Source organism: Symphalangus syndactylus, chromosome 6 (assembly GCF_028878055.3).
Source record: "Symphalangus syndactylus isolate Jambi chromosome 6, NHGRI_mSymSyn1-v2.1_pri, whole genome shotgun sequence".
NCBI lineage: Eukaryota > Metazoa > Chordata > Mammalia > Primates > Hylobatidae > Symphalangus > Symphalangus syndactylus.
The window spans coordinates 39,093,499-39,111,256 of record NC_072428.2 but is presented as its reverse complement, the minus strand read 5'-3'; the positions used below and the strand labels follow the sequence as shown (position 1 = coordinate 39,111,256).

The 17,758-nt window shown below is 40.3% G+C and overlaps 1 protein-coding gene across 3 annotated transcripts in view; it reads right to left on the bottom strand.

The window, feature by feature from the left end:
• Positions 1–4,604: 4,604 nt before the first annotated feature.
• PIK3C2A (phosphatidylinositol-4-phosphate 3-kinase catalytic subunit type 2 alpha) overlaps positions 4,605–17,758 on the bottom strand; it is a 125,171-nt gene continuing 112,017 nt past the window's right edge. For all 3 annotated transcript variants that reach the window (XM_055282244.2, XM_055282242.2, XM_063641926.1), the window contains 7 exons: positions 17,206–17,413; positions 14,963–15,087; positions 12,867–12,984; positions 12,704–12,776; positions 12,255–12,364; positions 12,042–12,167; positions 4,605–7,950 (listed from right to left, as the gene is read on the bottom strand). In XM_055282244.2, the coding sequence (XP_055138219.1) occupies positions 7,768–7,950; positions 12,042–12,167; positions 12,255–12,364; positions 12,704–12,776; positions 12,867–12,984; positions 14,963–15,087; positions 17,206–17,413 (943 nt within the window). In that variant the 3' untranslated portion in view covers positions 4,605–7,767. The remainder of the gene's footprint in view (positions 7,951–12,041; positions 12,168–12,254; positions 12,365–12,703; positions 12,777–12,866; positions 12,985–14,962; positions 15,088–17,205; positions 17,414–17,758) is intronic.

The following is a 17,758-nucleotide window of genomic DNA, read 5'->3' as shown; positions in this document are numbered from 1 at the left end:
AACAGGGATAGCCGGGCGCGGTGGCTCACGCCTGTAATCCCAGCACTTTGGGAGGCTGAGGCGGGCGGATCACGAGGTCAGGAGATCGAGACCATCCTGGCTAACATGGTGAAAACCCGTCTCTACTAAAAATAGAAAAAATTAGCCGGGCATGGTGGCGGGCGCCTGTAGTCCCAGCAACTACATGGCGTGAACTACATGGCGTGAATGGCGTGAACCCGGGAGGCGGAGCTTGCAGTGAGCTGAGATTGTGCCACTGCACTCTAGCCTGGGTGACAGAGCAAGACTAAATCTCAAAAAAAAAAAAAAGTCATTTTTTCCCCCTTTGTAGATGTCTAGATTGTAGACTTTATTTCAGGAAGATGGTGGGAATAGTAGATTTGGCAATCAGTCCCAGATTACAGGATATCTGTGTGTAATTTGGGTTGTCAGTTAGTTACACATGAAATTTTTTTTTTGTTTTTTTGGTTTTTTTTTGAGAGAGAGTCTTGTTCTGTCACCCAGGCTGGAATGCAGTGGCCTGATCTTGGCTCACTGCAACCTGCACCTCCCTAGTTCAAGAGATTCTCATGCCTCAGCCTCCTGAGTAGCTGGGACTACTGGCACCTGCCACCACGCCCGGCCAATTTTTGTATTTTAGTAGAGATGGGGGTTTCGCCAGGTTGGCCAGGCTGGTCTCAAACTCCTGATCTCAAGTGATCCGCCCGCCTCAGCCTCCTAAAGTGCTGGGATTACAGGTGTGTGCCACCGCACCCGGCCTGCCATAATTATTTTATCTGGTAATGTTTGTATATTCAGTAATGATGATAAAATACGATGTAGTGCTGAGTGTTTACCTTCTATTAAGCCATGCTCCATTGCCTTTATATGTGGCATGCTTCTGTGAGAGCTGCTTTTGCAAATTGTAAACTTCTAATTTTTTAGACAAAGGGAAAGTTATAATTTTAGTATCTAGAAAATAGTTACCGTTAACGCATTTATTAAGGGTAGAGGTTCAGTGATCAAATAGCTTTACAAACTGAATTTTTAATATTTTTTTACTGAGGTAAATTCATACCATGAAATTCACTATTTTAACCATTTTGAAGTATACAGTTACTTCAGTAACTCTTATTACACTCACAATGTTGTGCAGTCATTACCACTAATTCCTGATATGTTATTACCCCCAAAAGAAACCCCGTAACTATTAAGCTGTTGGCTCTCCAGTCTCCTCTCTCCACTCTAATCTGCTGTGTCATGGACTTGCCTATTCTGGACATTTCATATAAATAGAATCATAAGGCCAGGCACGGTGGCTCACGCCTGTAATCCCAGCACTGTGGGAGGCCGAGGCGGGTGGATCACGAGGTCAGAAGTTCAAGACCAGCCTGGCCAACATGGTGAAACCCCGTCTCTACTAAAAATACAAAAATTAGCCGGGTGTGGTGGCAGGCACCTGTAATCCCAGCTACTCTGGAGGCTGAGGCAGAGAATCGCTGGAACCCACGAGGTGGAGGTTGCAGTGAGCCGAGATGGCACCACTGCACTCCAGTCTGGGCGTGAGCCACCACGCCCGGCCTTATGATTCTATATATATGAAATGTCCGGAGATGGAGTTTCATCATGTTTGCCAGGCTGGTCTCAAACTCTGACCTCAGGTGATCTACCTGCCTCGGCCTCCCAAAGTGCTGGGATTACAGGTGTGAGCCACCATGCCCGACCTTTTTTTTTTTTTTTTTGAGACAGAGTCTCACTGTGTCGCCCAGGCTGGAGTGCAGTGGCGCAGTCTCGGCTCACTGCAAGCTCCGCCTCCTGGGTTCACGCCATTCTCCTGCCTCAGCCTCCAAGTAGCTAGGACTACAGGCGCCCGCCACCACGCCCGGCTAATTTTTTGTATTTTTAGTAGAGACGGGGTTTCACCGTGGTCTCGATCTTCTGACCTCGTGATCTGCCCGCCTCGGCCTCCCAAAGTGCTAGGATTACAAGCGTGAGCCACCGCGCCCGGCCCCGACCTTTTTTTTAAGCAACGGGGTTTTCACTATTTTGCTCAGGCTGGCCTTGAACTCCTGGGCTGATGCAACCCTCCAGCCTCAGCCTTCCAAAGTGCTGAGATTATAGGCATGAGCCACTCCCCAGCTTCCTTTTCAGGAACCCCAGCATGTTTTCAGGGTTCATTCATGTTGTAGCATGTATCAGTGCTTTTTCCCTTTTTATGACTGAATAAAAGTCCATTGTATGGACTTTTTTTTTTTTTTTTTTTTTTTTTTTTTTTTTTTTTTTTTGAGACGATCAAGCGATTCTCCTGCCTCAGCCTCTGGAGTAGCTGGGATTACAGGCATGTGCCACCATGCCCAGCTAATTTTGTATTTTTAGTAGAGACTGGGTTTCTCCATGCTGGTCAGGCTGGTCTGGAACTCCCGACCTCAGGTGATTTGCCCGCCTTGGCCTCCCAAAGTGCTGGCATTACAGGCGTGAGCCACCACGCCTGGCCCTTTGCCCATTTTAATTTTTTATTTTTTCTTGCTCTGCAGTCATCCAGGCTGGAGTGCAATGGCACGATCTTGGCTCACAGCAACCTCTGCCTTCCGGATTCAAGCAATCCTCGTGCTTCAGCCTCCTGAATAGCTGGGATCACAGGAACTATTCTGAAGTATACAGTTACTCCAGTAACTTTTATTACACTCACAATGTTGTGCAGTCATTACCACTAATTCCTGATATGTTACTACCCACAAAAGAAACCCGGTAACTGGAGCGTGCCACCACGCCTAGCTAGTTTCTGTGTGTGTTTTTTTAGTACAGTTAGGGTTTTGCCATGTTGGCCAGGCTGGTCTCGAACTCCTGACCTCAGATGATCCACCCGCCTCAGCCTCTCTAAGTGCTGGGATTACAGGCATGAGCCACCATGCCTATCTTTTTGTTGTTGAGTTGTAAGAATTCTTTATATCTGATTCCTTTTATCAGATACACTATTGGGAAATATTTTTTCCCATTCTATGGGTTGTCTTATTTTGTTAATAGCGTCCTTTGATGCACAAAAGTTAATTTTGATGAAGTCCCAATTAATCCATTTTTTTCTTTTGTGGCTCATGCTTTTAGTGTCACATCTAAGAATCATCAAATCCAAGGTCATAAAGATGTATGTACACCCAGGTTTTTGTTTTATTCTAAGAGTTTTATAGTTTTGGCTTTTTTTTCTTTTTTTTGTTTCCCAGAGACAAGGTCTCGCTCCGTCACCCATGCTGTAGTGCAGTGATGAGATCTGGCTTATTGCAGCCTTGAATTCCTGGGCTCAAGGAATCCTCCCACCTTGACCTGCCAAAGTACTGGGATTGCAAGTGTGATCCACTGTGCCCAACCAGTTTTAGCTCTTATGTTTAGGTCTTCGATCCATTTTGAGTTAATTTTTGTATGTGGTGTAAGAGTCCTACTCATGCTTTTGCATGTGGTTATCCAGTTGTCCCAGCACCATTTATTGGAAAAACCTTTTCTTTTTTTTAAATGGTCAAAAAAACCACAACTTTTTTTCTTTAAATGGTCTTGACAGTGTTGTGTGTGTCTTTCCTGGATCATGATTCAAATAAAAAGAACCAAATACTGATTCTTGAAATGAAAAAATACAAGAATTGGCTGGGCGTGATGGCTCATGCCTGTAATCCCAACACTTTGGGAAGCCAAGGTGGGCAGATTGCTTGAGCCCAGGTATTTGAGAGTTTGAGACCAGCCTGGGCAACCTGGTGAAACCCCATTTCTACAAAAAATACAAAAATTAGCTAGGCATGGTGGCATGTGCCTGTAGTCCCAGCTATTTCAGAGGCTGAAGTGACAGGATGATTTGAACCCAGGGAGGTTGAGGCTGCAGTGACCCATGATTGTGCCACTGCACTCCAACCTGGGCAACAGACTGAGACTCCATCTCAAAAAAAGAAAAAGAAAAAAAATACAACAAAATTTAAAACCTAATGGATAGGTTAAACAGTTGGAAGTAGTGAATTAGAAAATAAGTCAGAAAAAATTATTGAGAATGCAGGGATAAAAAATAAAGAGACATGAAGAGAAGACATGGAAGAAGAGTGGAAATGTCTATTATACATTATACATTTAATCAGAGTTCCAAAAGGTGGCAGATAAAATGTTTGAAACAATAGGCCGGGCACGGTGGCTCACGCTTGTAATCCCAGCACTTTGGGAGGCCGAGGCGGGTGGATCACGAGATCAGGAGATCGAGACCAGGTGAAACCCCGTCTCTACTAAAAATACAAAAAATTAGCCGGGCGTGGTGGCGGGCGCCTGTAGTCCCAGCTACTCGGAGAGGCTGAGGCAGGAGAATGGCGTGAACCCGGGAGGCGGAGCTTGCAGTGAGCCGAGATTGCGCCACTGCACTCCAGCCTGGGCGACAGAGTGAGACTCCGTCTCAAAAAAAAAAAAAAAGAGTAACACTCAGAAGTCAGAATCTCTATTTGAACACTTATAGGGGCAACTGACAGGTTAGTTCTGAAACTCAGGATGATTAAACCTAATAGACTCCTGGGTGAGATGCAAAGAACATCAAGAGTGAGCTCACTGCAAAGTCTGGAACCAAAAATGTTACTATGTCAACAAGGAAAGAAATGATAGCAGAGTTCTTTTCTTCCAGAAATATTTTAATACAATCGTAGTACAGTTATGAAGTCACATTCAATCCACTGAATATATTCAAGGTATTAATAAAAATATTATACATCTTTATTCACTACCTTAATATAATTAAATTATTTGGTTCTTATAGATAAGATTAATTACCATATTCATTCATATATGCACTGCTAGTCAAACAACATGGAAATAAATGTATGGATTGATAGTGGGGATTCAGTCCTTTTTGATCTGAAATCTAAGTTTCAAAAGTGAATGTTTTCTTTTTTAAATGCCACAATACTTGAATCCTAGAAAGAACAGGCAACTAATTTAAGGCAAGATATTGAAACTTTTATACAACTTTAATTTGAAAAAAGAAATGACCAAAGATCATACATGCCTTAACATTTAGATACCTATAGATTCATATAAAGGCAGTAATAAAAACATGAGTGCAAGTTCTACATTGGGTTCCTCAGTGGAGAAAATAATAGGTTCTTTGAGTGAACCATTATCTTCAAATCCCAAAACACTGGCAAGAAGAAATAATTCTTCTGATGCAGGACAACCTGTAGCATAATTATTTTTAGTCAATAAAGGTGAGTATAAAATATTGTGATTATACATAAAAATTAGTGTCTTGGCCAGTTTGTTAAACTCTTGTTTTTCAGATTTACTTTAATGTCAGCTTTTAAAAAATGCTTAAAAATCCAACTGATTTAAAATTGATTGATAGTAGTAGTGCAAAGAGGCTCCACTCTTTTTTACTTTTTGGTATGGGCTGAAGATTAGCATTTCATAAAGAAATAAACTATATGTAAAATGTATGTGTGTTTGAATGAGTAAAGAAGGCACAAAATGAGTTAAATTAAGAGAAAACATTACCACTTGTTCTGAACTCTTAACTGTACAGTATTATAATATACACTTTTAGATATGAATCCAGATTTCTTATAATGGAAGTGACAGGACATTTTTTAGCTCTATTATTTGTGCTAAAAGACACTGTCATAATAGACTGCAAAAAGGCAGTACATGTTGAGTCTAATTAACGACCTCTGTCAAGACAGTTTTTGTTTGTTGTTTTTAAATTACAGTGGCTAAGTGATAACTGGTGGAATGGAATTTGGTCTCAAAAGCTTAAGTGAAAATTACTAGTACATTTGCATTTGCAAAGGTACTTACACACTTTAAGGAAATGTTAATGATCTGTGGAAAAAGCAAATGGTGGTGCTTTCATCTGCATTTTAATTAACTTATTAAATAGACAACACATTTTAACATTTAAAAAAGACATTCATATACCATACCCATAGGTTTAACTACATATGGACCATTAGTGTTAGGCACCAAAAATTTCAAGTTTTTCCCCCACCCCGTCCCACTGATATATTATCAACTCTCCTATTTCTTCCCTGTAGATATCACCATTTACATTAAACATTTGTGCAGTTCATAAAAATTCTGTTCTGGGCAATTGAATTGGCGATTGTCTTTTCTCTCTTGGTATTCTTTATTGCATATTTTGTCAGTTTTCTCACAGCAACCTGATTGGTACAATTTCTATTACCATTTTTAAAGTATCTGAATTTCTATTCTAACCATGAGTTCTTATTATATATACGTATATATCCAAATTAACAAAATTGTGTCTGAAGTTGAGTAACTAATAAAAATGAATCTTACTCTTTTTTTTCTTTTTTTTTAAGACGGAGTTTCGCTCTTGTCACCCAGGCGGGAGTGCAGTGGCATGATCTTGGCTCACCGCAACCTCCACCTCCTGGGTTCAAGCGATTCTCCTGCCTCAGCCCCCCAAGTAGCTGGGATTACAGATGCCTGCTACCACACCTGGCTAATTTTTGTGTAGAGACGGGGTTTCGCCATGTTGGCCACGCTGGTCTCAAACTCCTGACCTCAGGTGATCCGCCCACCTTGGCCTCCCAAAGTGTTAGGATTACAGGCAGGAGCCACTGTGCCCGGCCGAATCTTATTCTTACTGGTTACTGTAGAATAATTTCAATCCTGTCCCTTATGATTCTGAATCCTATTATATAAAGGAAAGTAACTTCTCATGTGAATGTAAAATGTTTACACACGTAAGTAAGACAGTTTACAAGACAAACTGGTCTACACAGACAAAGGTCTATATTAAAGTTCAATCTGGACCCTAGAATCCTTGTCATGGGCCTCTTGTGAAGAGTCTGCCCTACTCAGGAATGGGCACATGGGTTAACAATTTTCACTTATTTACTGAAGGAGTGGAGTATAGATGTAGGGAGGTGAAATTACCACTCCTGGGAATAAATGTAGGATTTTAACGGAATGACAGAATTTATTGTACAATCACATTGGTGAGTCTTATTCAGGTATTAGGCTTAACTATTTAAATAACTAATTCATACATCAGAAATAAAGGATTTTTTTGTGGGAAAAACATTAGTACATGTACACAATTTCTTGACTTTAGTAAGCTGAAAGTGAGTGAAAACTATGTACTAATTATTTATCAAATCAGGAAAAAAATCAGAAACGAAGTGCCAGGGAAGCATATAAAGTTAAGGCACCATTATTTACAACATCAGTGATTGGCACTTATTCTGAAAAAGGCTTTAAAGACATGAATAAAAAGCAGTATTACGTTTTTCCCTACTTCTATAAACTACTTAGTAGTTCTTAACATAGCTATCTATTATTTGTGCTTTGTTTTTCAGCTCCATGAATAGCAGCCGGATTTTACGGTAACATCCTGCATTTTTCCTTTACTTTGGTGTTTGTGAACATTACACAGTGGTAAAGGCTATAAAAGGTGCATAACAGGAAAACACATATGCTTTGCCTCCTTATAGAAAACAATGCAAAATAGGTGGCTGAACTGACATAGTACTGTCTCAAAGTCTTTTTCAGGAATTAGTATATATTAAGTTTAGGGTTTGTAGCATTCTGCATAATGACTTTAAAACAGCAATGGCTTCCAAAAATTCAAAAAGGTTAGTTATGTGACTGTTGGTCCAACAGATGTGTTGAAATGCAGCAAGTATATTTAACTTTATAAGTTCTGTCCAAGTATAAAAAGATACTATACAAAATTAACAAGTGTGTGTGTGTGTGTGCATGTATGCATGCACATTTATAACTGTTCATGCTTCCAAAGCTCAGACATTCACTAGTTTACAAATATGTTGCTGCAGTTAGCTGATACCATTTAACCGTCTCTTTGCTCAGGTTGAAATCTTTCAAAGGCAGGGTTACTCCACCCAAGAAAAAATTCTCCTGCAGAGATTCTGCACTGAGTACACTTAGTTGAAGTTCTCGCTGTCTTAGGGTTTCTTTGCTATATCCACTGTATACAAGCTACAACAAAGGAAAAAAGAAACAGTAAATCACAAATTAAAGTTTGTTTGGTTTCTTGGAACATTTCAAGTGAAAACGTGAGAATATTAGCCAAAGAGTGACCATAATGAGTGACACTGATTATGACACATCTGGTAGGTTTTGTCTCAATACTTTAGAAGGACATTTGTATTTTAGGAGTCTTGGATTGTACTATCATCCTTGTGATGTCTGACATAGAGAGATACAAAGCAGTACTAATCATTAGCTAAAAAATAAAAACTAGAGGCCAGGCATGGTGGCTCACGCCTGTAATCCCAGCACTTTGGGAGGCTGAGGGTGGATCGCCTGAGGTTAGGAGTTCGAGACCAGCCTGGCCAACATGGTAAAACTCTGTCTCTACTAAAAATACAAAAATTAGCTGAGTGTGGTGGCAGGTGCCTGTAATCCCAGCTACTCAGGAGGCCGAGGCAGGAGAATCACTTGAATCTCGGAGGCAGAGGTTGCAGTGAGCCAAGATCGCCCCATTGCACTCCAGCCTGGGCAACATGAGCGAAACTCTGTCTAAAAAATAAATAAATAAAAAAAAATAAAAATAAATGAAAACTAGAAACAGTTTATCTGAGCTGGAGGTGATGGAAAAGGGAAAAGAAATTACAGTATCCCATAAGATGATCTAATAGCTGGGAGGAAAAAAAGAATGGAAGGAAGCTAACTGGGAGGTAATTATAATTATTCTGCAAAAAAGGAGGGATTAAATTTTCCTTTGTTGTCTTTTTTTCTGTTGGATTTTTTAATACTATGAAATCATTTGATTATTCATAATTCAATACAAAATCAACAACTAAAAGCAGTCTGCACCAAGTCTGGAGTGTTACAAAGCTATTCTGTTTCAAATTCACATCAATACTTAGAATTTTAATTTTTCCAGAATGCCTCATCATAAGTTTTGGGAAATATCTCCTTAACCTAGTCCTCACTGTTTGGCTAAAATAACTTAAAAGAGCCAAGCGCAGTGGCTCACGCCTATAATCCCAGCACTTTGAGAGGCCGAGGCGGGTGGGATCACCTGAGGTCAGGAGTTCGAGACCAGCCTGGCCAACATGGTGAAACCCTGTCTCTACTAAAAAAACACAACACTAATTACACTACCTTTTAAGAATACCCATTGGTCTTTACCAAGCATTGTATGTGCCTTTAAAGATGTCAAAGGATTGGCAGGACACGGTGGCTCATGCCTGTAATCCCAACACTGTGGGAGGCCAAGGCAGGTGGATCACCTGGGGTCAGGAGTTTGAGACCAGCCTGGGCAACAGCGCAAAACCCTGTCTCTACTAAAAATACAAAAATTAGCTGGGCATGGTGGCACATGCCTGTAGTCCCAGCTACTCGGGAGGCTGAGGCACAAGAATCACTTGAACTGGGAGGTGGAGGCTGCAATGAGCCGAGATTGCACCACTGTGCTCCAGCCTGGGTGACAGAGTGAGAATCTGTCTCAAAAACAAAAAAGTCAAAGGATTTTCTGTAGGTTTTAATAAATTTATAACCATAATGAGAAATCAGAATTATTTGCTTCCGATTTCTAATCAGACATTGTGTGGATATAATGTTAATGTACAAAAAATGTGTTTATCCTAAAGAAGTAGTTTAATAAGAGAGAAGTGGGGAGAGCTTTAGCATGTTTTAATAGGTAGTAAGTTTATAAGTTTACTGTATTTCTCAGCAAAGTCACAGTTATACTCCATGCAATTCAGTTGATACTTTGCTTACTGCTTTTTTTTTTTTTTTTTTTAAAGAGGCAGTGTTTCACTCTATTGCCCAGACTAGAGTGCAGTGGCACAATCATGGTTAACTGTAACCTCAAACTCAGGGGCTTAAGCGATCCTCCAGCCTCAGCCTCCCGAGTAGCTAGGACTACAGGTGCGTGCCATCATGCCTGGTTAATTTTTTTTTAAATTGTTTGTAGTACAGGGTCTCTCTATGTTGGCCAGGCTGGTCTCAAACGCCCTGCCTCAAGCAACCCTCCTGCCTCGGCTTTCCAAAGTGCTGAGATTAGAGGTACGAGCCAATACCTATGGCCCTGCTTTCAATTTTTTTTTTCTGAGAGACAGTCTGGCTCTGTTGCCTCGGTTGCAGTGCAGAGGCAAAATCATAGCATACTGAAGCCTCAACCTCCGAGGCTCAAGTGATCCTCCCACCTCAGTCTCTTGAGTAGCTGGGACAACAGGTGCACACCACTATGCTAGGCTAAATTCTTATATTCTGTAGAGACAGGGTCTCACTATGTTGCCCTAGCTGGTCTAATACTCCTGGGCTCAACCAGTCCTCCTGCCTTGGCCTCCCAAAGTGTTGGGATTATAGGCATGAGCCACTGTACCTGGCCTGCTTTCAATTTTGAGTACTTTAAGAAGGTTACTAAAAGAGGAAAACAGGCTGGGTATGGTGGCTCACGCCTGTAATCCCAGCACTTTGGGAGGCTGAGGTGGGTGGATCACCTGAGTTCGAGACTAGCCTGGCCAATATGGTAAAACCCCAACTCTACTAAAAATACAAAAATTAGCCGGGCGTGGTGGCGCTCACTTGTAGTCCCAGCTACTTGGGAGGCTGAGGCACGAGACTCACTTGAATCCCAGAGGTGGACGTTGCAGTGAGTTGAGATTGCACCACTGCACTCCATCCCGGGTGACAGTGCGACAGTCCGCCTCACAAAAAAAAAAAAAAAAAAAAAAAAAAAAAAAAAAAGAGGAAAACATTTGAAGGACAATGATTTTGAAACTATATCCTATCAAGTTAATTAAGGTAAAAGTACTAAAGATGTTTTAAAATAATAGGAAGGACATCTGATCTTCAATTATCTGCAAGGGCTGTCGCATAGAAGGAAGAAGAGTACCTGTGTGGTTCCAATAGGTACAACTGAGACCCCACAGATGGCCTCAGAAAATCAGGACTTTAGCTTTGTATAAAAAATAATCTCATGGCCAGGCACAGTGGCTCACGCCTGTAATCCCAGCACTTTGGGAGGCTGAGGCAGGTGGATCACCTGAGGTTGGGAGTTTACAACCAGCCTGACCAACATGGAGAAACCCGTCTCTACTAAAAATACAAAATCAGCTGGGCATGGTGGCATATGCCTGTAATCCCAGCTACTCAGGAGGCTGAGGCAGGAGAATCACTTGAACACAGGAGGCGGAGGTTGCAGTGAGCCGACATGGCTCTATTGCACTCTAGCCTGGGTAACAACAGCGAAACTCTGCCTCAAAAAAATAAAAATAATACAATAATAATAATAATCTAAGAGGTGGAGCGATCTGACAAACTGAATAGTCTGGAAGTAATTAAGCACAGACTAGACAACAACTTTTTGTGACTATTATAGAGGGGGGTTCACACACTGGAAATGTAGTTGAATTATGGCTCCTAAGGTCTATGAGGGCTCTATTTTATATCATTTTGTTAAATACTATTGGACTGTTATTGGTGTACACTGTATAACAAATAGTTCAGCAACTGATACCTAAAAACTTTAAATTTTTTTTTTTTGAGACAGGGTCTCACTCTGTTGCCCGGTCTGGAGTGCAGTGGCATGATCATGACTCACTGTGGCCTTGACCTCCTGGGCTCAAGCAATCCTTTTACCTCAGCCTCCCGAGGAGCTGGGATTACAGGTGCGTGCCACCATGCCTAGCTAATTTTTTTTTCTTTTTTTTTTTTGTAGCAATGGATTTCATCATGTTGCCCAGGCTGGTCTCAAACTCCTGAGCTCAAGGGATGTACCCACCTTGGCCTACCAAATTGCATTACGGGCATGAACCACTGCACCTGGCCTTAAAATGTTTTAAAATTAAAATCTCAAAACAATGGACACAGAGAAGGGAACAACACACACTGGGGCCTGTTGGGGGATGGGATGGGGGAGGGAGAGCATTAGGAAAAATAGCTAATGCATGCTGGGCTTAATACCTAGGTGATGGGTTGATAGGTGTGCAGACCACAATGGTACGTTTAGCTATGTAACAAACTTGCACATCCTGCTCACGCACCTCAGAAATTAAAAATGAAAATAAAAAAAACCCAATAAACCAAGGAAACTTCTAGAAATGATTTTAACTTACCATTTCATTGAATGTCGGATTCCTCGTTTTTCGTGAAATTTTGGTTTTACGTTTGGATGTTTTGTGGTTATCTGGAAGTAGGTATGTTTTGACATATGGATTTGGGTCAGCTCCATCTTCAGTAACCTAAAAAGAAAAGCAGTCCCTTAATAGTAATGCTTCCTACCAAGGTAAGGGTTTCCTCTACAACCATCATTCTTTGTAATCACTCACAAGATCTTTGATGTGCATCACCATGATGAAAAGAGTACCATTTCGGTAAGAGATGGATAATTTCACAGCTCCTCCTATTTGGCCTGGAGTAGGACTGAAGGAACCTGCATCTGAAAATACAAATATTTTCATCTTTATTTACTGGTTGTAGTGGTTCAAGCTGCAATAAAAGGATTTTGCTTTATTTTCAAGACCGTCACATGTGGTGCGGACAGAAGGGAGGGGAAAAAGGAGTAAACAACCTGATAGGTCATTGATTTATACTTCTTTAGTAATCACATCTATTAGGAAAGTTATATTTATTCAGAAATAGACTGGCTTAGAAAGAATACTCTCCTCCCATTCTCAGACTACAGCTAGTAAGCCTGCTGTCATTCTACCACATTCATTGAGAAGTTACAGACTTGGAGATCATGAGTTACCGATAAAGAGAAAAAAAATAATCTCACCTGCAGACCTAGCTATTCCTTCAGCTTTCTCATCACGAAGTAAAGGGTGGAAGAAAGTACAAACAAGATCACACTAAGAATAAAGAGAAAACAATTCATTAGTTTAAATATCATGTAACACAAAAGGTATAAGATGTTATTACTTCTCATTTAGTAAGGTTACCTCTGCTACATCCGTTGAAGCATTCATCAAACTCTGTAAATAACTGTTTAACTCAATTTTCCTTTTGGCTGCTACATCTTTTATGTGTGTTCTTCCTAGAACCATCCTATTAGGAAAGCTACAAAAAAAAAAAACAAAAACAAGTGGGATTTAAATAAGTACAATATTTCCTTAGAAATACACGTTTTTATATATACTTAAAGACAAAGTAGTCTTAATCTATTATAAAGTAATATTTTGTGGCCGGGCATGGTGGCTCATGGCCTTTGGGAGGCCAAGGCGGGTGGATCACTTGAGGTCAGGAGTTTGAAACCAGGTTGGCCAACATGATAAAACCCTGTCTCTACTAAAAATACAAAAATTAGCGTGCTGATGCCTATAATCAGATGCCTATAATCCCAGCTACTCGGAAGGCTGAGGCAGAAAAATCACTTGAACCTGGGAAGCGGAAGTTGCAGTGAGCCGAGATCACTTACACTCCAGCCTGGGTGACAGAGCAAGTCTCCGTCTCAAAATAAAACAAGTAATTTTTTGTGATTTCTCTTCAAAGTATTGGAGATGACATCGTTCAGTTACCCATTATCCCTTTACAAGCCTTGGTTGAAAAGGTATATGTGTTGATTTCCTATATTTATTATGAGCTTGGTGCAAAACTAACTGTGGTTTTTGACATTAAAAGTAATGGCAAAAAACGCAATTACTTTTGCACCTACTTAATACTTATTTTCAATATTTCTTCTCAAGTTTAATCACTCATAAATATTTTATCTAGATCTGATCCCTAAAAAATAAAATCACTACTCAATCAGCCATAACTATTACATATACCAGTAAAATCCACAAATAATAACATAAGGCCTAAGTAAGGTGCTGAAAGGATAATCTTCATTCCACTTATTTTGGTAGCAGTGGAAAAATGAAACTGTACATGGAAACAAACTCTAATACCCACTTCACCTCCTTACTTTTCAAATCTACTCTGAAGAAAATATGAAAAAACTCAACACAGGAAATCTACTGGTCATTGAACTACATTAAAACTGAAGACTCCCAAAGGGTATCAGATACAAAACTAAGATTTTGATTGACAGTCTCAATGTTTGCTTGTTATTTATTTTTTTTGAGATGGAGTCTCGCTCTGTTGCTCAGGCTGGAGTGCAGTGGCGCGACCTCAGCTCACTGCAAGCTCCACCTCCTGGGTTCATGCCATTCTCCTGCCTCAGCCTCCCGAGTAGCTAGGACTACAGGTGCCTGCCACCATGCCCAGCTAATTTTTTGTATTTTTTAGAAGAGACAGTGTTTCACCACGTTAGCCAGGATGGTCTCCATCTCCTGACCTCGTGATCCGTCCGCCTTGGCCTCCCAAAATGCTGGGATTATAGATGTGAGCCACCGCGCCTAGCCATGCTTCAGTTTTTTAGCAGAGGAGCTCAGTATGGCCCATGATCGATTATTTCTGCACTGATTTAGCATATGACTTTTTTTTGGGGGGGACAGGGTCTCATTTTGTCACCCAGGCTGTAATGCAGTGATGTGATCTTGGCTCAATGCAACCTCCACATCCTGGTATCAATCAATCCTCTCACTTCAGCCTCCCGAGTAGCTGGGACTTCAGACATGTGCCACCAGCCCAGCTAATTTTTGTATTTTTTATAGAGATGGGGTTTCGCCACGGTACCCAGGCTAGTCTCCAACTCCTGGACTCAAGCTATTTCCCCGCCTCGGCCTCCCAAAATGCTGGGATTATAAGCTTGTGAGCCACCACGCCTGGCCGCATATGACTTTTTTCAAAACCAAGATGCCAAATTATTATCTTGTGTTGCTTACTATGGTAGAGACAGCAAAGTTAAAGCTTCAACAAAAGTTAGAAGTCTAGAAAATCTCATATTTTAACATCCTGATCATTTATTCATTCAACAAAAACTTACAGTTCCTTGTTCATGTCTAGTTTTGTATTAGGTCCTTGTGATACAAAGGAAAATAAGACACACATGGCAGATAATATCTTACTAAGTGTTAACACAAAGCTTTCCATCTACATTTGATAACAAGTTGTTTCCTACAAAAAGGATTAATGTACAAGGATGGATACATACCCTGGTAACTTCCAAAGTGGAAAAATAATACTGAGCTTATTGTGAAGTTCCTGAAATTCGTCAAATGTTCGGAAGACAAATGATGGTTCAATCTGTCCTTCCCTCAAAATTCGGACTACATAAATCTGAAAAGAAATCACACCACAAACACATAAAATTTATATTTAAATCTTTCTTTCCAGGCTGGGCACGGTGGCTCATGCCTGTAATCCCAGCACTTTGGGAGGCCGAGGTGGGTGGATCAGCTGAGGTCAGGAGTTTTGAGACCAGCCCGGACAACATAGTAACAGCACGTCTGGCCGGGTGCGGTGGCTCATGCCTGTAATCCCAGCACTTTGGGAGGCCGAGGCGGGCGGATCACGAGGTCAGGAGATCGAGACCATCCTGGCTAACATGGTGAAACCCCGTCTCTACTAAAAAAAAAAAAAAATACAAAAAATTAGCCGGGCGTGGTGGTGGGCACCTGTAGTCCCAGCTACTCGGGAGGCTGAGGCAGGAGAATGGCGTGAACTCGGGAGGCAGAGCTTGCAGTGAGCTGAGATCACACCTCTGCACTCCAGCCTGGGCGACAGAGCGAGACTCCATCTCAGAAAATAAATAAATAAATAAATAAAATAGTCCAGGCATGGTGGCTCACGTCTGTAATCCTAGAAGTTCGAGAGGCCAAAATGAGTGGACCACTTGGGGCCAGGAATTCGCCTGGCCACGTGCCTGGGCAACATGGCGAAACCTCATCTCTACTAAAAATACAAAAAAATTAGCCGGGCGTGGTGGTGCATGCCTGTAGTCCCAGCTAGCTATTCAGGAGCTGAGGCATGAGAACTGCTTGAACCTGGGAGGCACAGGTTTCAGGAAACGAAATCGTGCCATTGCACTCCAGCCTGGGCAACAGAGTGAGACTCTTTTATATTTATAAAATAGTCTCAACAGAGTGAGACTATTTTATAAAATAAAATAAAATAACATAACATAAAATAAAATTAATATAACATAAAATAAAATAACATAAAATAACAACATAAAATAAAATAAAAATAAATAAAAAGTCAGTTAAAAAAAGGCAAAAGGTTTATGCGGGGGTGGTGAAGGAAAACTTGTTTTGCTGGCTAAACTTTTTTTTTTTTTTTGATACAGCGTCTTGCTCTGTTGCCTAGGCTGGAGTGCAATGGCACAATATTGGCTTACTGCAACCTCCGCCTCCCGGGTTCAAGCGATTCTCCTGCCTCAGCCTCCCGAGTAGCTGGGACTACAGGCACATGCCACCACACCCAGCTAATTTTCATATTTTTAGTAGAGACGGGGCTTCACCATGTTGGCCAGGCTGGTCTTAAACTCCTGACCTCAGGTGATCACCTGCCTCGGGCTCCCAAAGTGCTGGGATTATAGGCGTGAGCCATTGCACCCGGCCTATTTAAACTTTTATAAAGTTACAGTACTTTAAAGAGTATAATACTGGTGCCAAGTAGGATCTATCTATAGAAGGCCAGAAACAAATTTGGGGATATATACATAAACTTAAAGGTAGTAGTATATATTGGGGAGAGAATGGACTATGCAATAAAATGGTGTTAGGATAACTTAAATAAACACACAAAAAGATACTAAAATTTATTAACAGAATAGATGAAAATTAAAACAGTAGTAAAATAGCTTTTTAAAGACTATCAATTTGCCAAAAATTTAAAAACTGGCAGTTCTAGAAAGTATTATTTAACAAAAAAGTTAGCACAAGGGTGAAAAGTAACAACAAAAAAGATAACACTATAGTCTGGAAGAGGAAAAAGCATGCTGAAGTTCCTGTATCTGTTCAAAGACAATGTGTGTGTGTTTCATATCAGAGACTGGAATAGGAACTTTGACTTTTTACTTTATATACTTCTCTATTGATTGAATTTGTTACAACAAGCACACTTTATCTTTGAAATGTAAAAAAACTGATGAACAAAAAATAAAAATAAAAAAATTGAAGAATGAGAAAAAGCAGAATAGCACCACTCTTTTAGCTTTGTCTCTAAAAGACAGAATATCACTCGGTCCTTATTGTTTGAAGCAAATATAGCAAGAATTAAATACCAAAAAAGTTAGGGATGCTTCAAGTACATTTACTTATTTATAGACCATTCATGGAAGAAACAAGCATGAATAGAACAAATGCTTGGAACTTTAGCAGAGTCAGCAAAGAAAGTAGAAAGGACAACAATAATACATGCATGATTATTTATAAATATTGAAATCAAACTTACATAATGTTTATCTGGGTTGTATTTCTTATGATATGTAAAAACAGAGACTTCCTTGATTCGACCATCTTGTCTAAAGGAGTATGTTTTAGGTGAAAATGAAAGGATGGGCTCATCATTAGAAGGAAGACCAGAGAAACGAATCTGAGCAAGGTTGTGAATGAAGAAGTTAAACTTGGTGGCAATGCTTCCCAAACTTGATTCAATAAGCCTACAAAGTAATCAGAAAATTCGTTAACAGTAAATGAGAACACATGGTAAATTCTTTCAATGTAATAAATGACAAAAACCACTTTCATTCCTTTAAAAATATTAAGCAGATTGTCACTTTGCCAAGGATTCCCTTTGTTCTACAGGCCAAAGATTTGTTAAAACACATCTCACCCCAACAAAATAATTTATCCCAAGAAAGAATTCATGCTTGGTTCTCTTGAACCCTGTAGGGTCCCCAAGACTAATTAAAGAGCTATTATAGATAGATGATGATTGGTATAATGCTAAAAAGATGACTTCATTAATTTATTCCCTTTTAATAAAGGAGAAAGATGACAAATAG